Source organism: Arabidopsis thaliana, chromosome 2 (genome assembly GCF_000001735.4).
Source record: "Arabidopsis thaliana chromosome 2, partial sequence".
Taxonomy (NCBI): domain Eukaryota; kingdom Viridiplantae; phylum Streptophyta; class Magnoliopsida; order Brassicales; family Brassicaceae; genus Arabidopsis; species Arabidopsis thaliana.
The window spans coordinates 16,391,656-16,409,441 of NC_003071.7; the positions used below are offsets into that span (position 1 = coordinate 16,391,656).

The window sequence follows — 17,786 nt, forward strand, 5'->3', positions numbered from 1 at the left end:
TCCAATAAAGCCAACTACCACTTTTGTATGTGGAGGGGAGAGAGAGGTAGAATTAGAAACCTTAATGAAGAGAGAGTGTGACTTATTATGTCATTCGTTTGTATAAACAATTCAGCAATCACCAAGTACATGTTTATATGGACACCTAGATATCAATAATTTAGAAACGTTGGATGATAAGTTCGTGTGCATATCTCAACCGTCCATTTTCTCATGATTTGATGAAAGTACAAAAACTAGATTTGTTAAGGAATCTTTATTAATCCGTCCTCTGCACACTAAATCTGGCCTTTCCGTATATGGTAAGACCAAATCTTAAAAAGTTTTCTTCTCGTCATCATTCTCTTTCCTTACTTAGTAATTTCTTCTTCTTCTTCTTCTTTTTTTTTTTCACATGAGAATGATGCTAAATAATCATTAAATGCAAGATTTAACCAAGCTGGACAAAAAGGGTCACACACAGAGATTTACTTAACCAACACTACAGAATGTGAAGTCGAATACATCAACTTTTGTCACAGAAACTCATGAGATTTCTTGTGAATTGTCCTTTTCAGCCGTAGCAAAAAGCCAACTATTACCGCTTTTGACACAGGCAAGATTATCAAATTTTCCCCCTAAACCGGATGAAGTTACTTTCGTCGGGCATGATACGAACCACCACCTCCTTGATGATAATAAAACCGGTGACGAGACCCACCACTCTTCCCACTGCCTTCCCCGGTTCGAGTGGATCCTCTGCTTCCTCCAGAAGTCCAATTCAATATCTGTGTTCCTAACCCATTTGCTTCCTCTTCATCCCTCTCATTGTACTCGAGTACTAACCTCTTTATGTCTTGTTTCTCTTCCAATTCTGCAGCTTCTTTCTGTTTTGTGCTCTGCACTAGAGCACAATCACTCGGGATTAGCATTTGCCTTGTTTGTTGTTTGTTTCCTCTCTTCACTAGGACCTTCACTTGAACCTCTCTTTGCTCTCCATTCTCTTCATCCAACACTTCTTCACCGTTTTCACCTACTACCCGCCCAAAATGATGATGATCTTTTCCAGATCCTTCAAAAACACTCATCGGTATTGTCATGTTCAATGCCGGTCTACCTCGTAATTCTAGCTTCCTTTGCTCCATGCTCTCCTGCATCCACAAAACATATCAGTACTTAATCATGTTCAAATTCCGAAAAATAACTTCCCTCTTGCATCAGTGTAAACTGGTTTTTCCACCAAACTAAATTAGAGAAAATAGATGCATCAATCTACATAAACAAAAAAAGACGGATTCTGAACTTGCCTGAAGTAAGGCCTTCAGTTCTTGATCGAAGTCCGCTTGTTCCTCAAGATCTACGGTTACCACCTTTTGCCTTACACGAAATTTATCATCATCAGATCCAGGTCCATCGCCATCATCATAATCATCCCCATCACCACTCTCAGATCCCCGCTCATGATTTCCATCATCCAACTCTTCGTTCTGTCCATCACGAACCACGGAGCCACTACCAGAATCGCTGTCGCTTTCTTCTCCGTGAGCTTCTCCATTCTCTCTAATATCTTTGGCAGTACTTTTCCCGTTAGAAGAGATAACATCAGAAGACGACTTGTTTGAAGGCTTTGTATCTGAGTGTCTTTCTATACTGACTTTGTCTCCTGAAGAAGCATGTTCACGCTCTTCCAGCTGAAGTATAGCGGCATTGACCTCATCAATGGTTGAGTAACGAGTCATATTAGGTCTCAAATTGGCAAATAGATCCTGCGTTGAGAAGAAGTTAAGACACATTATTTGTTACAGATACACTGAACCCTTAAGTGAAAATTGGATAATTTCTACTAAAAAAATCCAATCTCATGTCCACTATAATAAAACACAAGACTAACCTGCAAGTCAAATTCAATATCCAGTGGAAGGTGGCCCTTGCTCAGGATGTATCTCTGGAAGTGTATTAAAAATTGATCAAGCCTTTTCTTTGAAGAACCTCGATCAAAGTAGTGCCCACAGGTTTCCAGAAGAATGATAACCATCCTGACACGGAAAAAATCTTCTGGTGGATCCAGCACCTCTTGCTAACATCATAAAAGTATATACAACAGCAATTCAGTGGAAAAGAAGGAGTGAGAATTAATCGTAAAGCAATGATCCTAAATCTGTATATCATGAGGAATGTATAAAAGAAAGTAACACGAGAAGAGACATTTTTTTTGGTAAACACGAGAAGAGACTTATGATTATAATTTTTATGCTAAACCACACAAAGAGGACCATTTATAATTTAATAAAGGATTAGCTCTTGAAGAGTGTTAGGCTAACGTACCTCTGAAGTATCATGACCATATAAAAGAGTTAAATAAAGTGTCTCGAATATCACAGATGAATCTACGTGCTCATAGTTGTACAGCTCCCCTAAGAATCTCATATGGGCTAGCCGCTTCTGTTGTGCCCCATATTCATTCAACTCAAGCCCAACCCTTATCTCCTCCAGTACCTTCAAGTGAAAAGAATGTACCACGTTACTTCAGAAAACAGATGTGATACTAAGCTTGGACAACATGCAATACCTTCAAAGAAAGTGTGAGATGAATTAAGTCTGCAAAAGCTATACATAAAATTTAAGTCAAGCATGTAAATTCATGAGACGGCATAACCAAGAAACAAAATACACCAAACATCAAATTTTATGATGCTAGAATATTTCCATACACTTTTCTGATTTCAAACAACATGGAATCGAAACCTATAGGCATGTTTCTCTAACCATTTTCAACAGAAAGCTTCTTTTAGACTTCACATAAGAAACATTACCATTTCAACTTGACGGCAATTTTCATTTCTATTGACTAAAAGAAGGAAGTTTATCATCTTAGACCTTTTCACTACTGCACATAATAAATCACCAATTGCCTACAAATTTAGCACTACTTTTAGTTATAACTCCACAGGGAAGAGAACAAGCTACATATCTTTAAAACAATCAAACTTTGTACATGATTCAATTCTTCAAACTGGAGAGGGGAAATCAGAATAGTTTTCCCGAGAGCCAGGGAGAAGCCATTTATGCAACACCATCTGAAGTAATAGCTATCTAACTTTTGGGAACCAACTGTACGCAAAAACCCATGACCAGAGTAATTTTCTACAGTAAAACCCGGAAACTTTTGATTTTTCTGAACTTACGGATTTACAGGTCCAGAGAGCTAAAAATGAAAAGCCATATGTATTAGTCTATTAGATATAGTGGAAGGAACATACCTCATCAACAACAGCCACCACAAACTCATCATGATGGCGGCTCAAACCAGAAGTCAAGGAAGCAATTAAGTGAATCTGACCATACTTTCCCTTGTGAACCTTCATAAAGCACTTTAAGATGTATTGCTCACATTCACTCCATGGCAGCTTCCGCAGTTGCTTCAGTACGTTTGCAATGGAATCTTTATCAAGATCAGAGAATAGCAATTTTCGAACATACTGCAGAAATTTGAACAGAAGTATAAGAATAACAAATTTCAATACAATTGCGCAATGGAAAATTATTGAAACATAAAAGATATGGAAGTTGGAGATTAGTAAGTACCTGATGCAATGGTGGACGAACTTTAGAAATTCTTGCTGATCTTTCAGGAGGTTTACACAAGTAGTAGGCATTTTCCACAAGAGTGCTTTGACGAGGATCTAAATTCTTGACATTTTTCAGGCGCATCAATATGTCCAGCATATTTGTCATCCTGAGTGTGGTTTCAGGAGACCGATAAAGGAAACGGCCACATGTCTCCAGAAGATTGCAAGCAACATCAATGTTATGGTGAGTAAATTCATCTAAGCAAGCCTGCAATAAAAAAAATTAGGAAGTGAACATTTTATAAAATTGGATGGTTCAAGTTTCACCAGAGAGGATATAATCTGTCCCCATACAATTACATTTTGATATCTGGTAAGAGGATTCAAGTGAAAGTTACTTACCCTATTAATTGAAACTCACCTAGCATAAGTTCAGAAATTCAAGAAAATAAACATCTCTATAGAATGCATATTGGGTTGTGCGGTTATACCTTCAAACAACTGAATACAAGACCAGCAGGTACAATTTTAAACTTGCAGAGTTCTCCAATAAATCTGATGTTTCGGATTTTTGTTTCAATATTCATTTGGTCCTGCAAGAAATTAAATTTGCAACTACATCAGACGGATCACTACATTTGAACACCGTTTATAAGGGAATGTTGGGAGCGAAACTGAGAACATAGGTATTCGCATCAGTAGAGTGAATTGACTTCAGTATGCTCAAAGGTTAAAACTGCAGTCATAATCAAATGTATTGAAGGTAAAATTCATTACTAACCTTTTTATGGACCAGAGAATTAAACTCGTCTTCCAACATCTGCACAAGCATAGACGGGATGTCCTTCATGCACGATGCTAGTGTTGCAACCATACGCGAATAGTATGCTAGCAACTCCAGAGATGTCCTAGGGACATTAAATAACGCTTTGACAAGTTTTTTTCTGTTTGTCTTGGAATTTAAATAACAATATTCCACCTGGAAATACAAAGTATAGATATAAACAATGGAGAAAAGAGGTTCAACAAATAAAACATCAAGTAGAAAACCATTTCAAGGACTCTTACCGTTAACTGGTCAATAAGATCCCGGCTAACACAACCCGGAAGTCGCTGTAACAATCTTTCGAAGTTTGCCACGTCAAGGCTCTTACCTTTCTCCTTCTCATGTTCCATCTTTTTCTCACTATCCTTCTCTTTTCCTTTTTCCTTCTTAGTATCCTTAGCCTTTTCCTTTTCTACTTCTTCCTTCTCTTTTGGCTGCTCAGCATTTGATCGATCATCCATACTAGCAGAATCAGCAGAAACCTCTGTTGTATCTTCGGTTGTTTGTTGATTTTCAACAACTTCAGAGCTAGACTCCTACGATCAATCACAACAAGGCATTAAATCAAAAGTGTAGGCTTTTTATATAACAAGCAAGGAAGAAAGCAATTCTCGCTGGAGGGATAACTCCAGTAATAAGTTCGTTTTTCACAATGCACATATACGCAGCACGAAATCTGTCAACAAGCAAATTATGTCATTCCAAGGTAGACAATTTAGTGATGATTGCCGACCAAGGGTCCTTCATCGTACATATCAAAAAGGAACACCATGCACGTTCACACATAGCAACAACAATTAATGTCTTCCAACAATATCTTAAGAAAGCAAAGTGACGAATATAATGTAGAATGTAATCCACTTACAGAGAGTTTCTCTTTTGCCTTAGCAGATTGCTCATTTGATTTAGGCTCTGCTTCTCCCAACAATACTGCTGGAACAAATGCCCTAGAGAAACAATGCATCTGACATAAGCAATTGAAAACTAAAAGAAAAAAGTTGACGCAATACAGAACTAGATAGTCAAGACTCTTCTAGGAAAATTAAATGCTTTCTGAATGCCACTTGCAAACTACACATTTTCCCATATCTTTGTTTGTTATGAACATAAATAGAAGCTGACCTCAGATCAGGCAAGCACTCGTAAAATGTCTTGGTGTCTTCGTCGTCCCAAATAGGTTCCGGGACAGATGTATCTTTTACAGTACCAGAGGGTGAAGCTTCGTCCCCTGCTGTGAGCCTAGTTGTACCATCCTCTGGCATAACAGGAGGTTGCATATCAAGTGCTTCGGCCAAACTGCAACAGGACACAAAAATTGCATAATTAATGAATTAGATGAGAATATTGTTACTGTAGATATTCCTGTGCCAGATATCCATTCCAGCCAAAGATGTGGGAAGAAAGGAGAAACGCCATATATCTAAAATCACTTCCAAACTTCAGTTCATAAATATTATAGGGTTCCAGTGAATCGGTAAACACATGTCACAATCATCATAAAACTATTGCAAATGAACTGATGCATGACCAAGATCTAAGCAATGAAACTATATGTATAAACTACAATGACAGCAACTTCAGGAACATATTAAGAAAGAATTGAGAGCTCAATAATAGTATGTGTTATAGGTATTTTAGTTAATGGCCAGTGAGAAGAAAGCTACGACGCTACCAATATCCTCATTGATGAAACGTTTCCTTTGTGCAATTAACTCCACAACAGCTAGACCCAACAAGAACAGGAAAACCTATGTTGAGTTATAGGAATGGTCAACTTACGATGAGATATTTCGATAGAGATGGTCGTATGATTTCCTCAGCTTTTCATAAGAAGATGCACTGTCTTCACTAAGCTCTCCTTTAGCATTTACCAGCTTTGCATTTTCTTTCTCCATTTGGAGAAGTAACTGTAGAAAAAAACTATTACGAAGATACTACAGAAAGGGAAAACTAGCAAAATGAAAAGAAAAGAAAAGGGAGAGGAAATGTTTCATTTTTCAGGCAAGAAAAATCAAAATTCCTGCACATAAGCTCATGGGTAAACAATTAAGGATCTAACCTTGTGCTCAGACTGAAGGAGATCTGCAAGAGCATCATAATATGTGTTGAAAGCTTTCTTAAAACTCTTTTTCTGATCTGCAGTGACGTCGAGACCCTTGAAAAACTAGAGAAAACCTTAGTCACATTTAGCTACGTACCGGAAAATATGGGGAAGGCACAGACAAGAGCTCATCAAATATGGAAGTAAAACTTCAGTTGATCTTGAAACCTACTTACATCTTCGTCTTGTCCAGAGATAGGAAGCCCCAGAAAAATTCTTCCTTGCCGAGCAAAACTGGTGAGAAGTGTCAGATTTGTTTGGGTCGTATCTCTGTCTTTCAGTTGTTCAACACTGGTAAGATCCTTAATAATATTGATAAAGATGTTACTATCTTCTATTACTCCAACATAGTAGAGCTCCAGAAGAAGTTTTAGGGTACTGCGCTTTTTCATGGCCTTTGAGTTTTTATCAGCTTCTAAATCTTCGGCAGATTTTCCAGGAAAGAAGACTTTCAAGAGCCCTTGTGTTAGACTGGCAGAAAATTCTTTATACCTCTGATGAAGTAGCGAGCAAATCTGTCAAAATACATGGATATCAGCATAGAAACAAATTCTGAACAGAGAGTATTGTCGTATGCTACTTTCTATGCCCCATAAGAAATACAAACAGAAAAGAGACCCAAATATCATCTAAACTAAGAGGAAAAGATATCGTTCAACAGAAACCTAAACTGTGGTAGAGGATTTGCCATACCAAGTGGTGGAAAGCATTAAGAAACTATCTAAATATAAAGATAACAACTACTGAAAATCTCAATGTGACAAGTTGATGACGAGAGTCGCATGAAAAAACATAAGAAACAAGGTGTAAATACAGATACAAAAGAACAAAACAGGGAAACATAACCTGAACAGCTGCTTGTATATCTGAGCTTTTGAGCTTAGCCTCACAAATGGCAGTAACAGCTTCACTAACGAATTTGCTAAGGTTAACACCTCGCAGATCATCCATCAACCCTTCTCGCTGCTCTTCATTGATCTGCTTTAACTTCTTAATAACTGCTGTATTCCGCTTGATACTAGAATCTAGAGTCCTAAGATATGCTGAATCTGTAACGTGGAAGGACTCACTATCAGTAACAACTCAAAACTACACATTCTAAACTAGAAAAGAATTATTGTAAAATCGTGTGCTCTCAAGTCCTGAATGGCTATTATAGGTACTCGATTACTAACAGAAGCATTGTGGAAATCCTACATACTCAATTCCATGAAAACAAAAACTAACCAGGTCGTTCAGGATTGAGATTGTTTTGACGAAGAGTCAGTTTAGCTTCAATTGACTTCTTAATCTCTTCAAGACGAGCAAGAGCTTCCTGCGATAACCAGAGAAAACAATTTTCGAATTGAAGAATGAGATCATAGTTTCAATTTCATCGAGTAAGACAAATCCGTAATCTCGAAATCAAACCTCGTCGTCTTGTTTCTCGCTGTGGGATTCATCTTCTGGATGATCCATTAGGGTTCAGGGAGATAAAGTCGTGTGATTTCGAGTCAAGTGATCGCTTTTTCGATCGGACTTAGGTTTAGTGTGTTCCCGGAGAAAGAGATGATAGAACCCGGCCAAGGAATTTTTCAATTAACACAAAAAGAGAATTGAGGGAAAAAGCCCAAACGGGTCAAAAAGACCCAATACCAACGGGTTTTACCCGGCAGGACTAAGCAGTTACCAAAATAATTACCAAACCGGAACCGAAAAAAAAACCCATCGTGTTGGTAAAGGAACCTATGTCTGAATAGGTAAAGCCATGGAAGCAAAGAGAGGGACAGTGACATAAAAGACATGACACGTGTTCCTCACGAGCCTACTAAAACAATCATTATTTCTTCTTCTTCACCGTGTTCTTCTCTCCATGGCGGTTTCTCACCGTCTCCTCAGGCCGGCGACGACGACGATAAAGAATACTTTTTCTTCTCTCTTTATTAGGTCTCTCTCTTCTTCTTCGTCTGGGTCCTCGCTAGACCCCAAAATCGATCTGGAGGAGGCTGCGGCTCAGCTCGGGAAGTCTTCGTCTACGTCAACGTCTCCATACAAAGGCAGAAATTTCCACTGGGTGTTTCTTGGATGTCCTGGTGTTGGTAAAGGAACCTATGCCTCTCGTCTCTCTTCTCTCCTCGGCGTTCCTCATATTGCCACTGGTGATCTCGTTCGTGAAGAGCTCTCCTCCTCTGGCCTCCTCTCCTCTCAGGTTACAATTCTCAATTCTCGATTCATTTTCTGTAGCTGTTGATTGTTGAAATCACGATGCTCAGTGAAGAAGACATAGAGATCAATTTTGAGATTTTTAATTGTGTGTTCAATCATCTTAAAATTGAGTCTGCTTCTAAAATTGGTCTCAGTGAAACTTTTTTTGATGTAAATGTTGCATTTTGTTTGCTAGGTCACTAATGTCACCAACATGATCAGATTTTTCCTTTGAAATGAGAATTCTTTTTGGTATAAATAGAATCCAATGATGGATAGCGAATTTGGGGTTGTATCTCTTGTCTATAACTAGAACAGAGGTTGAATCATTGAGCGCCTATTTATGCTTGTTAATCGTTTGCTGCTTTGGGTGTAGCTCAAGGAGCTTGTTAACCATGGAAAACTAGTTCCTGATGAATTCATAATAAGTTTGTTATCAAAGCGTCTCCAAGCTGGCAAAGACAAGGGTGAATCTGGATACATTCTTGATGGTTTTCCACGCACCGTGACTCAAGCGGTGAGCAATTTATTGCTTGTGTAGATTTCAGGCTAATGGAGGACTCTTTCGTTTGACAGCTCTGTTTCTTTTTTTGTCTTCTAGGAAATACTGGAGGGAGTAACTAATATCGATCTGGTGATTAACCTGAAGCTACGAGAAGAGGCATTGCTTGCGAAATGTTTAGGAAGAAGAATTTGCAGCGAGTGTGGTGGAAACTATAACGTTGCCTGCATTGATATCAAAGGTGATGATGATACTCCCAGAATGTATATGCCTCCTCTTCTTCCTCCGCCAAACTGTGAATCGAAGCTTATAAGCCGAGCTGATGACACTGAAGAAGTTGTCAAGGAAAGACTCAGGATTTACAACAAAATGGTAAAAATACTTCTTCGATCTTTTTCCATGATTCAAATTCTCGTAGAATTAACAATGTTTATATGTTTTTCCTCGTTCACAGACTCAACCAGTGGAGGAATTCTACAAGAAACGCGGGAAGCTGTTGGAATTTGAATTGCCCGGTGGAATCCCAGAGTCATGGGCAAGGCTCCTTAGGGCATTACACCTTGAAGACGATAAACAGTCTGCAATAGCCTAATCTCTCTCTGCATTTTATGATTGAATCAAACAACTTGTACTACATTCTTTGCTCGAGTAATCCTCCTCGTGCATATATGCTTAAGATAGTCAATAAAAGAGATACATGTCCCACTATGGTTATTTGATGCATATATTATATAGTGAAGTTTCTTTGTGGCTTCTGGTCCACTATAGATAGTTGAAAACTCTTTGTCATAACAGAGGTTTGACTTACAACGAATTGTTTATATATGCTTACCAAAGAAATTATGTAATTCAATATATCTACTAGTTATCTCGACAATCTAATCGGCAATTTGTATAATTATATACCTTACGGAGTGTGTCTTAGAGCTTCGTGTTCTTCTGCTATGAAGTTTGTGTTTGTCCTTCTGTTGATGACTTCTCGTCGTTAACTTGCTCCTTAGGTCTTTCATATGTAGTCTTCTGCAATCGCAGATCAGAGAGACCTTGTTAATGCTCAGCACCAGATTCAGATGTAATATTCACAATTGGTTTTGAAAAGAAACTCCAATTGTTACATGCACTGAACTCTTGACTATACTGTATATGAGAGTGAGAGAAAGAAGAAGACTGACTTGGATAAGATTCTAGGGACTGACCATGACCGGCAAATCTTGCTTCAGTTGCCTGAAAAGTTTCAGAAAAATAATGGTGACTTAATGCACCCAATGGAAAATCTAGTTTTCTACACCAAGTTCACTTGATATATGCCAAAGAAACAGACCGTGGTGAAGGTTGTGCTTTAACTTGGCCAGATTGATACTGCAAAGTCGCCTCCAACATGGACTCTGCCATAACTGCCCTCTCCTCCATCTCCGCGAGAGCTGCAACAGCCTCTTCATACTTTTCCTACACCATTAGCATTATCATACTGAGGATAACTTTTTGTGTCGCCTCGAATAAGTGTATACTGAGACAAAGAAACTCTAACAAGATGACATCCTCATAATATAAACATGCCACAAGGTATCATACTAAAGAAGAACCAGTAAGCTCCAAATTTCTAGGAAGGAATCAATAGGCATAACTATTTCTATAGCAAGTAGATAAGTCAGTCGATAAATTAGACACTTAGTTGACCACACACACAAAATAGAGGTTAAACAGATAGGCAACACACTTTCATCAATAGTTGTAGTCATTAGTCAATGCAAACTTTCTAACCTGAAGCACTTCAGCAGCATATCTCTGCGTTGCTGCATCCTGCTCAGCAAGTCTCCGTGCATCTTCTGTTACTTTATGTTCTTGCTCCATCCGCATCAAGACCTTCATAAATTTCAAGTGGTCTTAGAATTACCTTACTTTGAATTCCAATAGAAGAGTGCAAATGCAAACCTGTATCATAGCACTTTCTTGCTCCCTCTTATCAGAAACAAGTCTTCGAAGCTCTGTCACCCCTTGCTCTAACTGCTCAATCTACCCAAAAACTTTGTTCAGTAGCATAAAACAAGTCAGGCTATCTCAAAGGAGCAAGCATCATCCTTATTCATGATAGCATAGATCAAGAAACAACTGAACGTACACCCACATGCTAAATTAGGAAACAGAGTTTCAAATAACAAATGGGAATACCTTAGCCTTAAGTTGACGCCGATTGTCTTGTTTGACCATCTCCATGAGAGCTACCTCCAACTCTTCAGCTCTATAATAACACAGGGAGTGATGGAGGGATCATAAGGAGATATATAAAAAAGTTCACCAGTGATTTCAATATCCAAAGTCATATACTAAGATACGAGATTAACCTTAGTAAAGCAGATCTTTTCTCCTGAAGCAACTTGTGGAGTTCACCCTTCAACCAGAGAACCTCGAGTCGTTGTGGGCAAATGTTGTTATTATAAGTTGACATTGCAATTACTGGCACTAATGCGTAATTATATTCATAGTAGTGGTATTAGTTGGTCCAGATAAATTTCATGTAAGAAACTTTCTTAATTGTTACTACCCATCATATTTATCTTTCAAGTTCCTAGGGGCAACATCTCCAACCCAACAGAAAGGATGACACAAATTACCTGTCCTTGAAGATCTTGAAAAATATCTATCTCACAATCCCCAGTCAGGCTAATAAAGATGTCGTCTGCATAACTGGATCCCGATTCAGAACGAGATAAACTCCCATTTGACAATGAGGCTTTGCTAGCTAAAACAGAATTTGGGTCTTGCTTGGAATTATGTAATTTGGTTGCAGTGTCTTTTGAATCCCTCCAAGCTTGAAGACCCTTTAATCTTTCCTCAAATGCAGCTATTACTGCTGGCCTGTGTTTGCTTCTTAGTTCCTGCAATTTACTTTCATGTACATTTTGGTAACCCATGCAAGCAGTGAAAACGAGCTGGCTGCTATCAAATGTTGAACCAGTCATTGATTGTAGCAAAGTAACAGCATCTCCAATGTCCTTGGTTGTAACCAATGCAGGACCTGATATGGCAAGCATAAAAAGTATAGAGCAATTCCATTGATTATTACTTAAATCATATGGATACTTAGGTTCAACCGAGTACCATAAAATTCCATCAATGCGAGTGCTGTTCTGAAAAGCATAACACGATTTCCTTCAAATAGAAGCACATCCCACACTCTGAGAACTGTTATACCAAAGAAGATATTTGAGACTGACATTCAGAAAACGTAAGAGTATATAAACAATTTTCCTCTAAAAGTAAAGTTTAAAATTCCAATTTCTAAAAACCTGACCACTTTCCCATGGAAGCATATTAATGAAGATGGTAAGAAACCATGGCCCTGTAACGCAAGCCACCTGCACTCCAAGATAATCTAGATGATGAACTGCAGATGGACAGAAATCACAAGTAGTGTTAGCACCAACTCCAAATTTTTGGTAAGATGAAACAAGACTGTGAAAAAACTAACCCAATTTAGGAAATCTCTCTCGAAGTAACTCCTCCAGAACTCGTTGGTCAACCTGGGGAAAGTAAAATGTTTTATGATGAGATTACTAGTCGGCCATAAAGGATAGGAAAATACTGTAACAAAAAGATTACTATTTTACCTGGGACTCGAGCATCTCTTCTGAATAATAATCATGGAAGTAGTCATCAATGATTCCTGTAAGCGACCTTAAAATCCGAAGTAATATTTAGTTAACTTACATGTTTGTTAAGAAGAGATTTGAGGAATGGGCTAACAGTAGTTAATATTCAACCAAAAGAAAAGGAAGTCATAGATACACGAACTTCACACAGAACCAAAGAGTTGGATTTTCATTGACAAACAATAATACAATATTAGGAGTTAGAGAGTAGTTTCCGAACATACCAAAAAGCATTCTCTTCGGGCATCAGAAGTAATAAAAGTGCAGCGAAGAAATTCATTGCCTGCACATGATTTATTGATACAAGATAACAAATAACTGAGATGTTCATTTTTGTGAGCATGTAACCATACTAGGATACAGAAGTGACAGTATTAAATAACCGAATACCTGACAGTATCCAACAGAGGGATTATGCCTGGCATAAGCAGTTAGCAATCGCCTCAGAGCATTTCTGAAATCATCATCTAGGGCAGGATGACCTGGAAATGTCCGGGGTAAATCCTGTAATTGAAATAAGCAACAGCTGAGAAAAATGACCAAGATCAACAGGAGTCCAGTACTGCACCATTAGTTAGAAAATGCTGGATGCCAAGTAATGTACAGTTGCTAACCTTTTCTATCTGACCTTTCCATTTTTCCACAACAGAGAGGGGGTCTGTACTTGAACCTTTCTCATCTGTATGCTGCATGAGCTCCTGCTCTATGTCGTTTCCTAGACTATCTGCAGCTAATAGATTTTGGTAATAATTCTTGACCCGACGTTTCTTGACTCCCGCAAATGCTTGCCAGAGCTGAATATTTGTATATATATTTTCAGATTATTGAGCAGAAAATAAGGATAATAAGAACTAACTATCAATAGCAGGAGAATGCTAGAAAAGAGAATGACAGGATTTATTACCTCACCCCTCAGAGCCATAGGTGCACCGCCATGAATAAGAACTTCAAGTTCGTCTTTCCAGGGGCATGCAGATACTAGGGAAGCTGCATCAGCAGCAGCAGACATGCTGGAGACACTTGTGCCATCTGAAGAACCATCCTGAATTGGATCTGATCTCTCCGCATCATAGAACTCGTCTTCGGAATCATTCTCACATACTCCCTTTGAAGACTCGGTCTCATCAGTTGAGGCTAAGGAATTCAATTTCTGAGCTTCTTGCTCGCCATTTGTGGAATCCCCCTTCATTTTGACACGGACACTCATCAAGTCCTCAATTGCTTGAAGAGATGGCCTGATCTCAGCCCATAACTGAACTTTGTGCACATTCTTCTCTCTATTGGGAACTTCATCTTCCTCTCTCGCATTCCCAGGAGTTAAATCAGAACCTGGCTTGTCAGCATTCAGATCTTTTCTTTCAGCACCCTTGTTTAATTCCTTTTCTTTTTTCTTGTCACTTTCACTTGGATTGACATGAGTATTTTCAGACGATCCATTCGTAGGTGACACGCCAGATTCTGCATGAAATTCCAGGAAATTGCTCCACCTTGCCGACCTCTCCACTTCTTCCTCCTGCAGTTTATCAGTAAAAAACAGCATTAGAATGTTAAGGTGAAACATCGAGTGACAGTGACTGCGTCAACCATATAAGAACCAAAAAATGACTTATGATATATGAAGCCTTTCGATATTGATTAAACCAAGACCACTAAGTAAACTTCTAAGTTAAGTCCACTTCTGAAATCTTTCACACAGCTGTAACAAAGCTACTTTAATGGATCACCAAATTTTAGACAAACCTTCCTTTTTTCCTAAGAATGCCAGTGTGCACTCAATCATGTAAAAGAATTTTCCGAGTAGAAAATAAAAGTTATGGAGATAGAAAGAACCTTGTAGATATTAACATATTCTCGGTATCTTTGCACATGCTGAGGCCTCACAGAAAATCCATATGCATCCCTGTTCATAAAACCAACCTCATTAACTTCCCTAAGTACTAAGAATATAGATGAAATCAAGATCAATGATCACTAGATTCTCAACTAGTGATCTAAAAAGACAACATTTTGCTCAGCAAATCGAGAGCAGAGAGATTAACTGAGAAACCGCAATTTCAAAAAACAAATTCCATCAAATGTAGTAAATTAGAAACAAAAACACAACGAGATAAGCAATGTAGCAATGGAGAAGCTCGAAAGGCGATACCTTTTGTGGTCAGACTTAGAAACGGCGTCGGCGATCATAATTCCTTAGTTGGAGAACGAGATCTCTCCGAATAGAGGCGGTGATAGTTGAAAGAGATGGCTGAGCGCAGAAGAAGAAGATCCGGTGGAGCAAGAAGCAATACTACTAATTGAACATCATTACAACACGCGACTGAAGTTGAAAAAAAAGATGAAAAGTTACTACAGTGTCGGAGAGAGAGACGAAGAAAAAGGTCCGAGATTGTAGAGGACGTTATTGCATCCTTTAATTAATTTATATACTTATCATCAAATACTCGAAACCTTTGTCCTTCTTTTGAAATAAACTTATACTGGAAATTAATAATTTTGGGCCTAAATCAACTAGAGCCCATTTGTTTCATGTTTGATTAAAAGGGATTTATATACCCTATTGAGTCCACGTCACACCGTCGTCGTTAATCGTGGATTAATTTGTTTTGGGCCTAACTGAACTATAAATCCACTTGTTTAGTTTTTACGGTAAAGTCACTTTTGCCCTTTAGAATCCACCAAAGTCGCCACTGTCTTTCCCAATTTCTTTGAACTTTTCAGGTACCCTTAAACTTCATCTTCTTCGATTTTTACCATTTTTTTCAATTTGCAATCAGAAATCGAAGCGATCCAAATTAGTAAGCTCGCCCATGCTCAGATCCGGTCTGGCTTCGTTAATCGTCGATGTCAATTTGCGGCGCACGTTACGTCCATCCCCAACCTTTTCTTTTCCGGCGCATCTTAGCCGTTGCATTATCACTTCCCGTTACTCCTCCCGTACATCTCTAAGGTTTCCGATTCAAATATCTCGCCACCAACACCGTCTATCCTACTTTTCTTCATCCTCTTCGTCGGAGCAAAGCAGACCAACTTCCTCTTCCCGAAACAGTTTCAGTGGTCACGGTCAGCTTGATAGTGATGATAATTCTTCACCGCCTCCGTCGCAATCATCTTCCAAAGTTCTTACATTGCCTACCGTATTAACACTTGGTCGTGTCGCCGCCGTCCCGCTTCTCGTCGCAAGTACGTTACTTTGTTACCTCCAATTGTTTTGGATTCGAATGTGTCACAGTATTTGAACTAATAAGTTATCATGATCCATTCTGGGTTTCCTGAGCTCAACTTTTTGGTTTTGCTTGAAAACAACATTAAACACAGATACACTTAATCTTTGGCTAATGTGGATTCTAAGCTTTTCTGTTCGTTTTATCGAACGTCTAGTTTCCACTACTTTAAGTTCTAATCTAGTTTTTTTGGATTGTATCTTATGTAAAATTGTTCATTCGTTTGTTTTTGCTCATAGCCTTTTACGTTGATAGTTGGTGGGGAACAACTGCTACAACAAGCATTTTCATTGCAGCAGCCATTACAGACTGGCTTGACGGCTATCTTGCCCGCAAGGTTCTTTCTTTTTACCATCATCTGTGTCTTCGACCGCATTTCACATTGCAATCTTAACGGGTCTGATCATGTACAAATTTCAGATGAGGTTAGGTTCTGCGTTTGGTGCCTTTTTGGATCCAGTTGCTGATAAGGTGTGCAGACTTGTCTTCCTTTAAGCTTTTTAACACCAAAGCTTTATATAGTTGAAAAAGTGATCTATGTAGACTAGATACACATATCTCTGATTTATCTATGTCTTGGCTTTTCAGCTTATGGTTGCAGCTACATTGATTTTACTGTGTACAAAACCTATCCAAGTTGCTGAATTAGGACCACTTCCATGGTTATTGACCGTACCTTCTATTGCAATCATTGGTAGGGAGGTAAGATTTATAGCATAATTGATTGTAATTCCTTAATACCATTCACTTGCAGAATAAGTAAACATGTCCTTAACTGTATAAAATACGTTTGTAGATTACTATGTCCGCAGTAAGAGAATGGGCTGCATCTCAAAATGGAAAGCTTTTAGAGGTAAATCACCAACATCTCATCTCTGATATTGTGGTGTCTAAGAGCTTTCTTATTGTTTCTCTTCTTTTTGAATCATGAAATGGCGTTGATTGATGCTTGCAGGCAGTTGCTGTAAATAACTTGGGCAAGTGGAAAACCGCCACGCAGATGACAGCACTAACCATACTTCTTGCAAGCCGAGATAGCAATGTTGGATGGCTCGTAGCTTCAGGTGCTGGCTTGCTTTATGTATCAGCAGGACTATCTGTTTGGTCTTTAGCCGTTTATATGAGGAAGATATGGAAAGTACTAATGAAGTAGTATTAGTAGTAGTAATTCATCTATTGGTTTTGTTTTGCTTTGACCTGCATTTGGATTTATGTATTGATGGAAAGGGTCTCAGTCATCGCCTGTACAAGAGCACAAAACTTGAATGCTGCAACATTTAAGTAGTTTGAGAATATGTAGATGATTTTGCTTTGCACTTTTCCAACACAATATAGAGTGTGCAACATAGTCTTGGTTGAGATTAAAGCCTTATAATGAGTGTATTGTATAAACGATGAATACGTATTTCCAACATATGGAACAAACATTCTTTATTCATACACCGCAGTTTCAAATTATCAAACAAAAAGTCTACTTCTGATTAGCTTTGTTTGGTTCAATCATCTTTACTCATATGCATTCAATATTAACTGTAAAATGATTCGTTTAAATATGCACATGGATTATGCCTCTGACTTCTGGTATCACTAGCATACCCAATGGTCCCGGTCAGATTCATGTTTCAGCAAAATTAGGCAGAGTCAACATCAGGTCAAAGGCCAAAGGAAATAAGTCAATTCCCCAAAAAACCCATCTCTGGTAAGAAGAATTGTTGATTGTCTGTTTTGCTTATTTCTATGAAGTTGTCTATGTA

At 38.4% G+C, this 17,786-nt stretch overlaps 4 protein-coding genes and 1 long non-coding RNA gene across 6 annotated transcripts; 2 read left to right on the forward strand and 3 right to left on the reverse strand.

The window, feature by feature from the left end:
* Window positions 1-268: 268 nt before the first annotated feature.
* On the reverse strand, window positions 269-8,157 carry AT2G39260 (regulator of nonsense transcripts UPF2). The gene is made up of 17 exons (NM_129484.5): window positions 7,886-8,157; window positions 7,703-7,790; window positions 7,322-7,524; window positions 6,652-6,990; window positions 6,434-6,538; window positions 6,154-6,281; window positions 5,497-5,670; window positions 5,240-5,321; window positions 4,617-4,910; window positions 4,330-4,527; window positions 4,040-4,141; window positions 3,565-3,816; window positions 3,240-3,458; window positions 2,305-2,475; window positions 1,871-2,056; window positions 1,287-1,745; window positions 269-1,130 (listed from the first exon to the last, which is right to left on the reverse strand). The coding sequence occupies exons 1-17, from the start codon at window positions 7,931-7,933 to the stop codon at window positions 633-635; spliced, it is 3,546 nt and encodes a 1,181-aa protein (NP_181459.4). The 5' UTR covers window positions 7,934-8,157; the 3' UTR covers window positions 269-632.
* Window positions 8,158-8,313: 156 nt separating this feature from the next.
* On the forward strand, window positions 8,314-10,016 carry AT2G39270 (P-loop containing nucleoside triphosphate hydrolases superfamily protein). The gene is made up of 4 exons (NM_179983.4): window positions 8,314-8,663; window positions 9,036-9,176; window positions 9,261-9,533; window positions 9,616-10,016. The coding sequence occupies exons 1-4, from the start codon at window positions 8,328-8,330 to the stop codon at window positions 9,751-9,753; spliced, it is 888 nt and encodes a 295-aa protein (NP_850314.1). The 5' UTR covers window positions 8,314-8,327; the 3' UTR covers window positions 9,754-10,016.
* On the reverse strand, window positions 8,641-9,056 carry AT2G09025. The gene has a single exon (NR_140455.1). It is a non-coding gene; the product is annotated as an other RNA (long non-coding RNA).
* Window positions 9,871-15,231, reverse strand: AT2G39280 (Ypt/Rab-GAP domain of gyp1p superfamily protein). 2 transcript variants are annotated; one of them, NM_001202781.1, is made up of 18 exons: window positions 14,911-15,199; window positions 14,642-14,748; window positions 13,716-14,324; window positions 13,426-13,605; window positions 13,202-13,315; window positions 13,036-13,094; window positions 12,770-12,836; window positions 12,631-12,682; window positions 12,454-12,546; window positions 12,261-12,344; window positions 11,774-12,177; window positions 11,504-11,550; window positions 11,331-11,400; window positions 11,094-11,174; window positions 10,923-11,024; window positions 10,483-10,607; window positions 10,334-10,385; window positions 9,871-10,181 (listed from the first exon to the last, which is right to left on the reverse strand). In NM_001202781.1, the coding sequence occupies exons 1-17, from the start codon at window positions 14,993-14,995 to the stop codon at window positions 10,346-10,348; spliced, it is 2,319 nt and encodes a 772-aa protein (NP_001189710.1). In that variant the 5' UTR covers window positions 14,996-15,199; the 3' UTR covers window positions 9,871-10,181; window positions 10,334-10,345. The 2 variants fall into 2 exon arrangements, with proteins under 2 accessions (NP_001189710.1, NP_181460.3); NM_129485.4 differs by having other exon boundaries at window positions 9,932-10,181; window positions 11,504-11,565; window positions 14,642-14,711; window positions 14,958-15,231.
* Window positions 15,232-15,479: 248 nt separating this feature from the next.
* On the forward strand, window positions 15,480-17,501 carry PGP1 (phosphatidylglycerolphosphate synthase 1). The gene is made up of 6 exons (NM_129486.5): window positions 15,480-15,991; window positions 16,272-16,369; window positions 16,453-16,503; window positions 16,621-16,734; window positions 16,829-16,885; window positions 16,988-17,501. The coding sequence occupies exons 1-6, from the start codon at window positions 15,619-15,621 to the stop codon at window positions 17,183-17,185; spliced, it is 891 nt and encodes a 296-aa protein (NP_181461.1). The 5' UTR covers window positions 15,480-15,618; the 3' UTR covers window positions 17,186-17,501.
* Window positions 17,502-17,786: the final 285 nt, after the last annotated feature.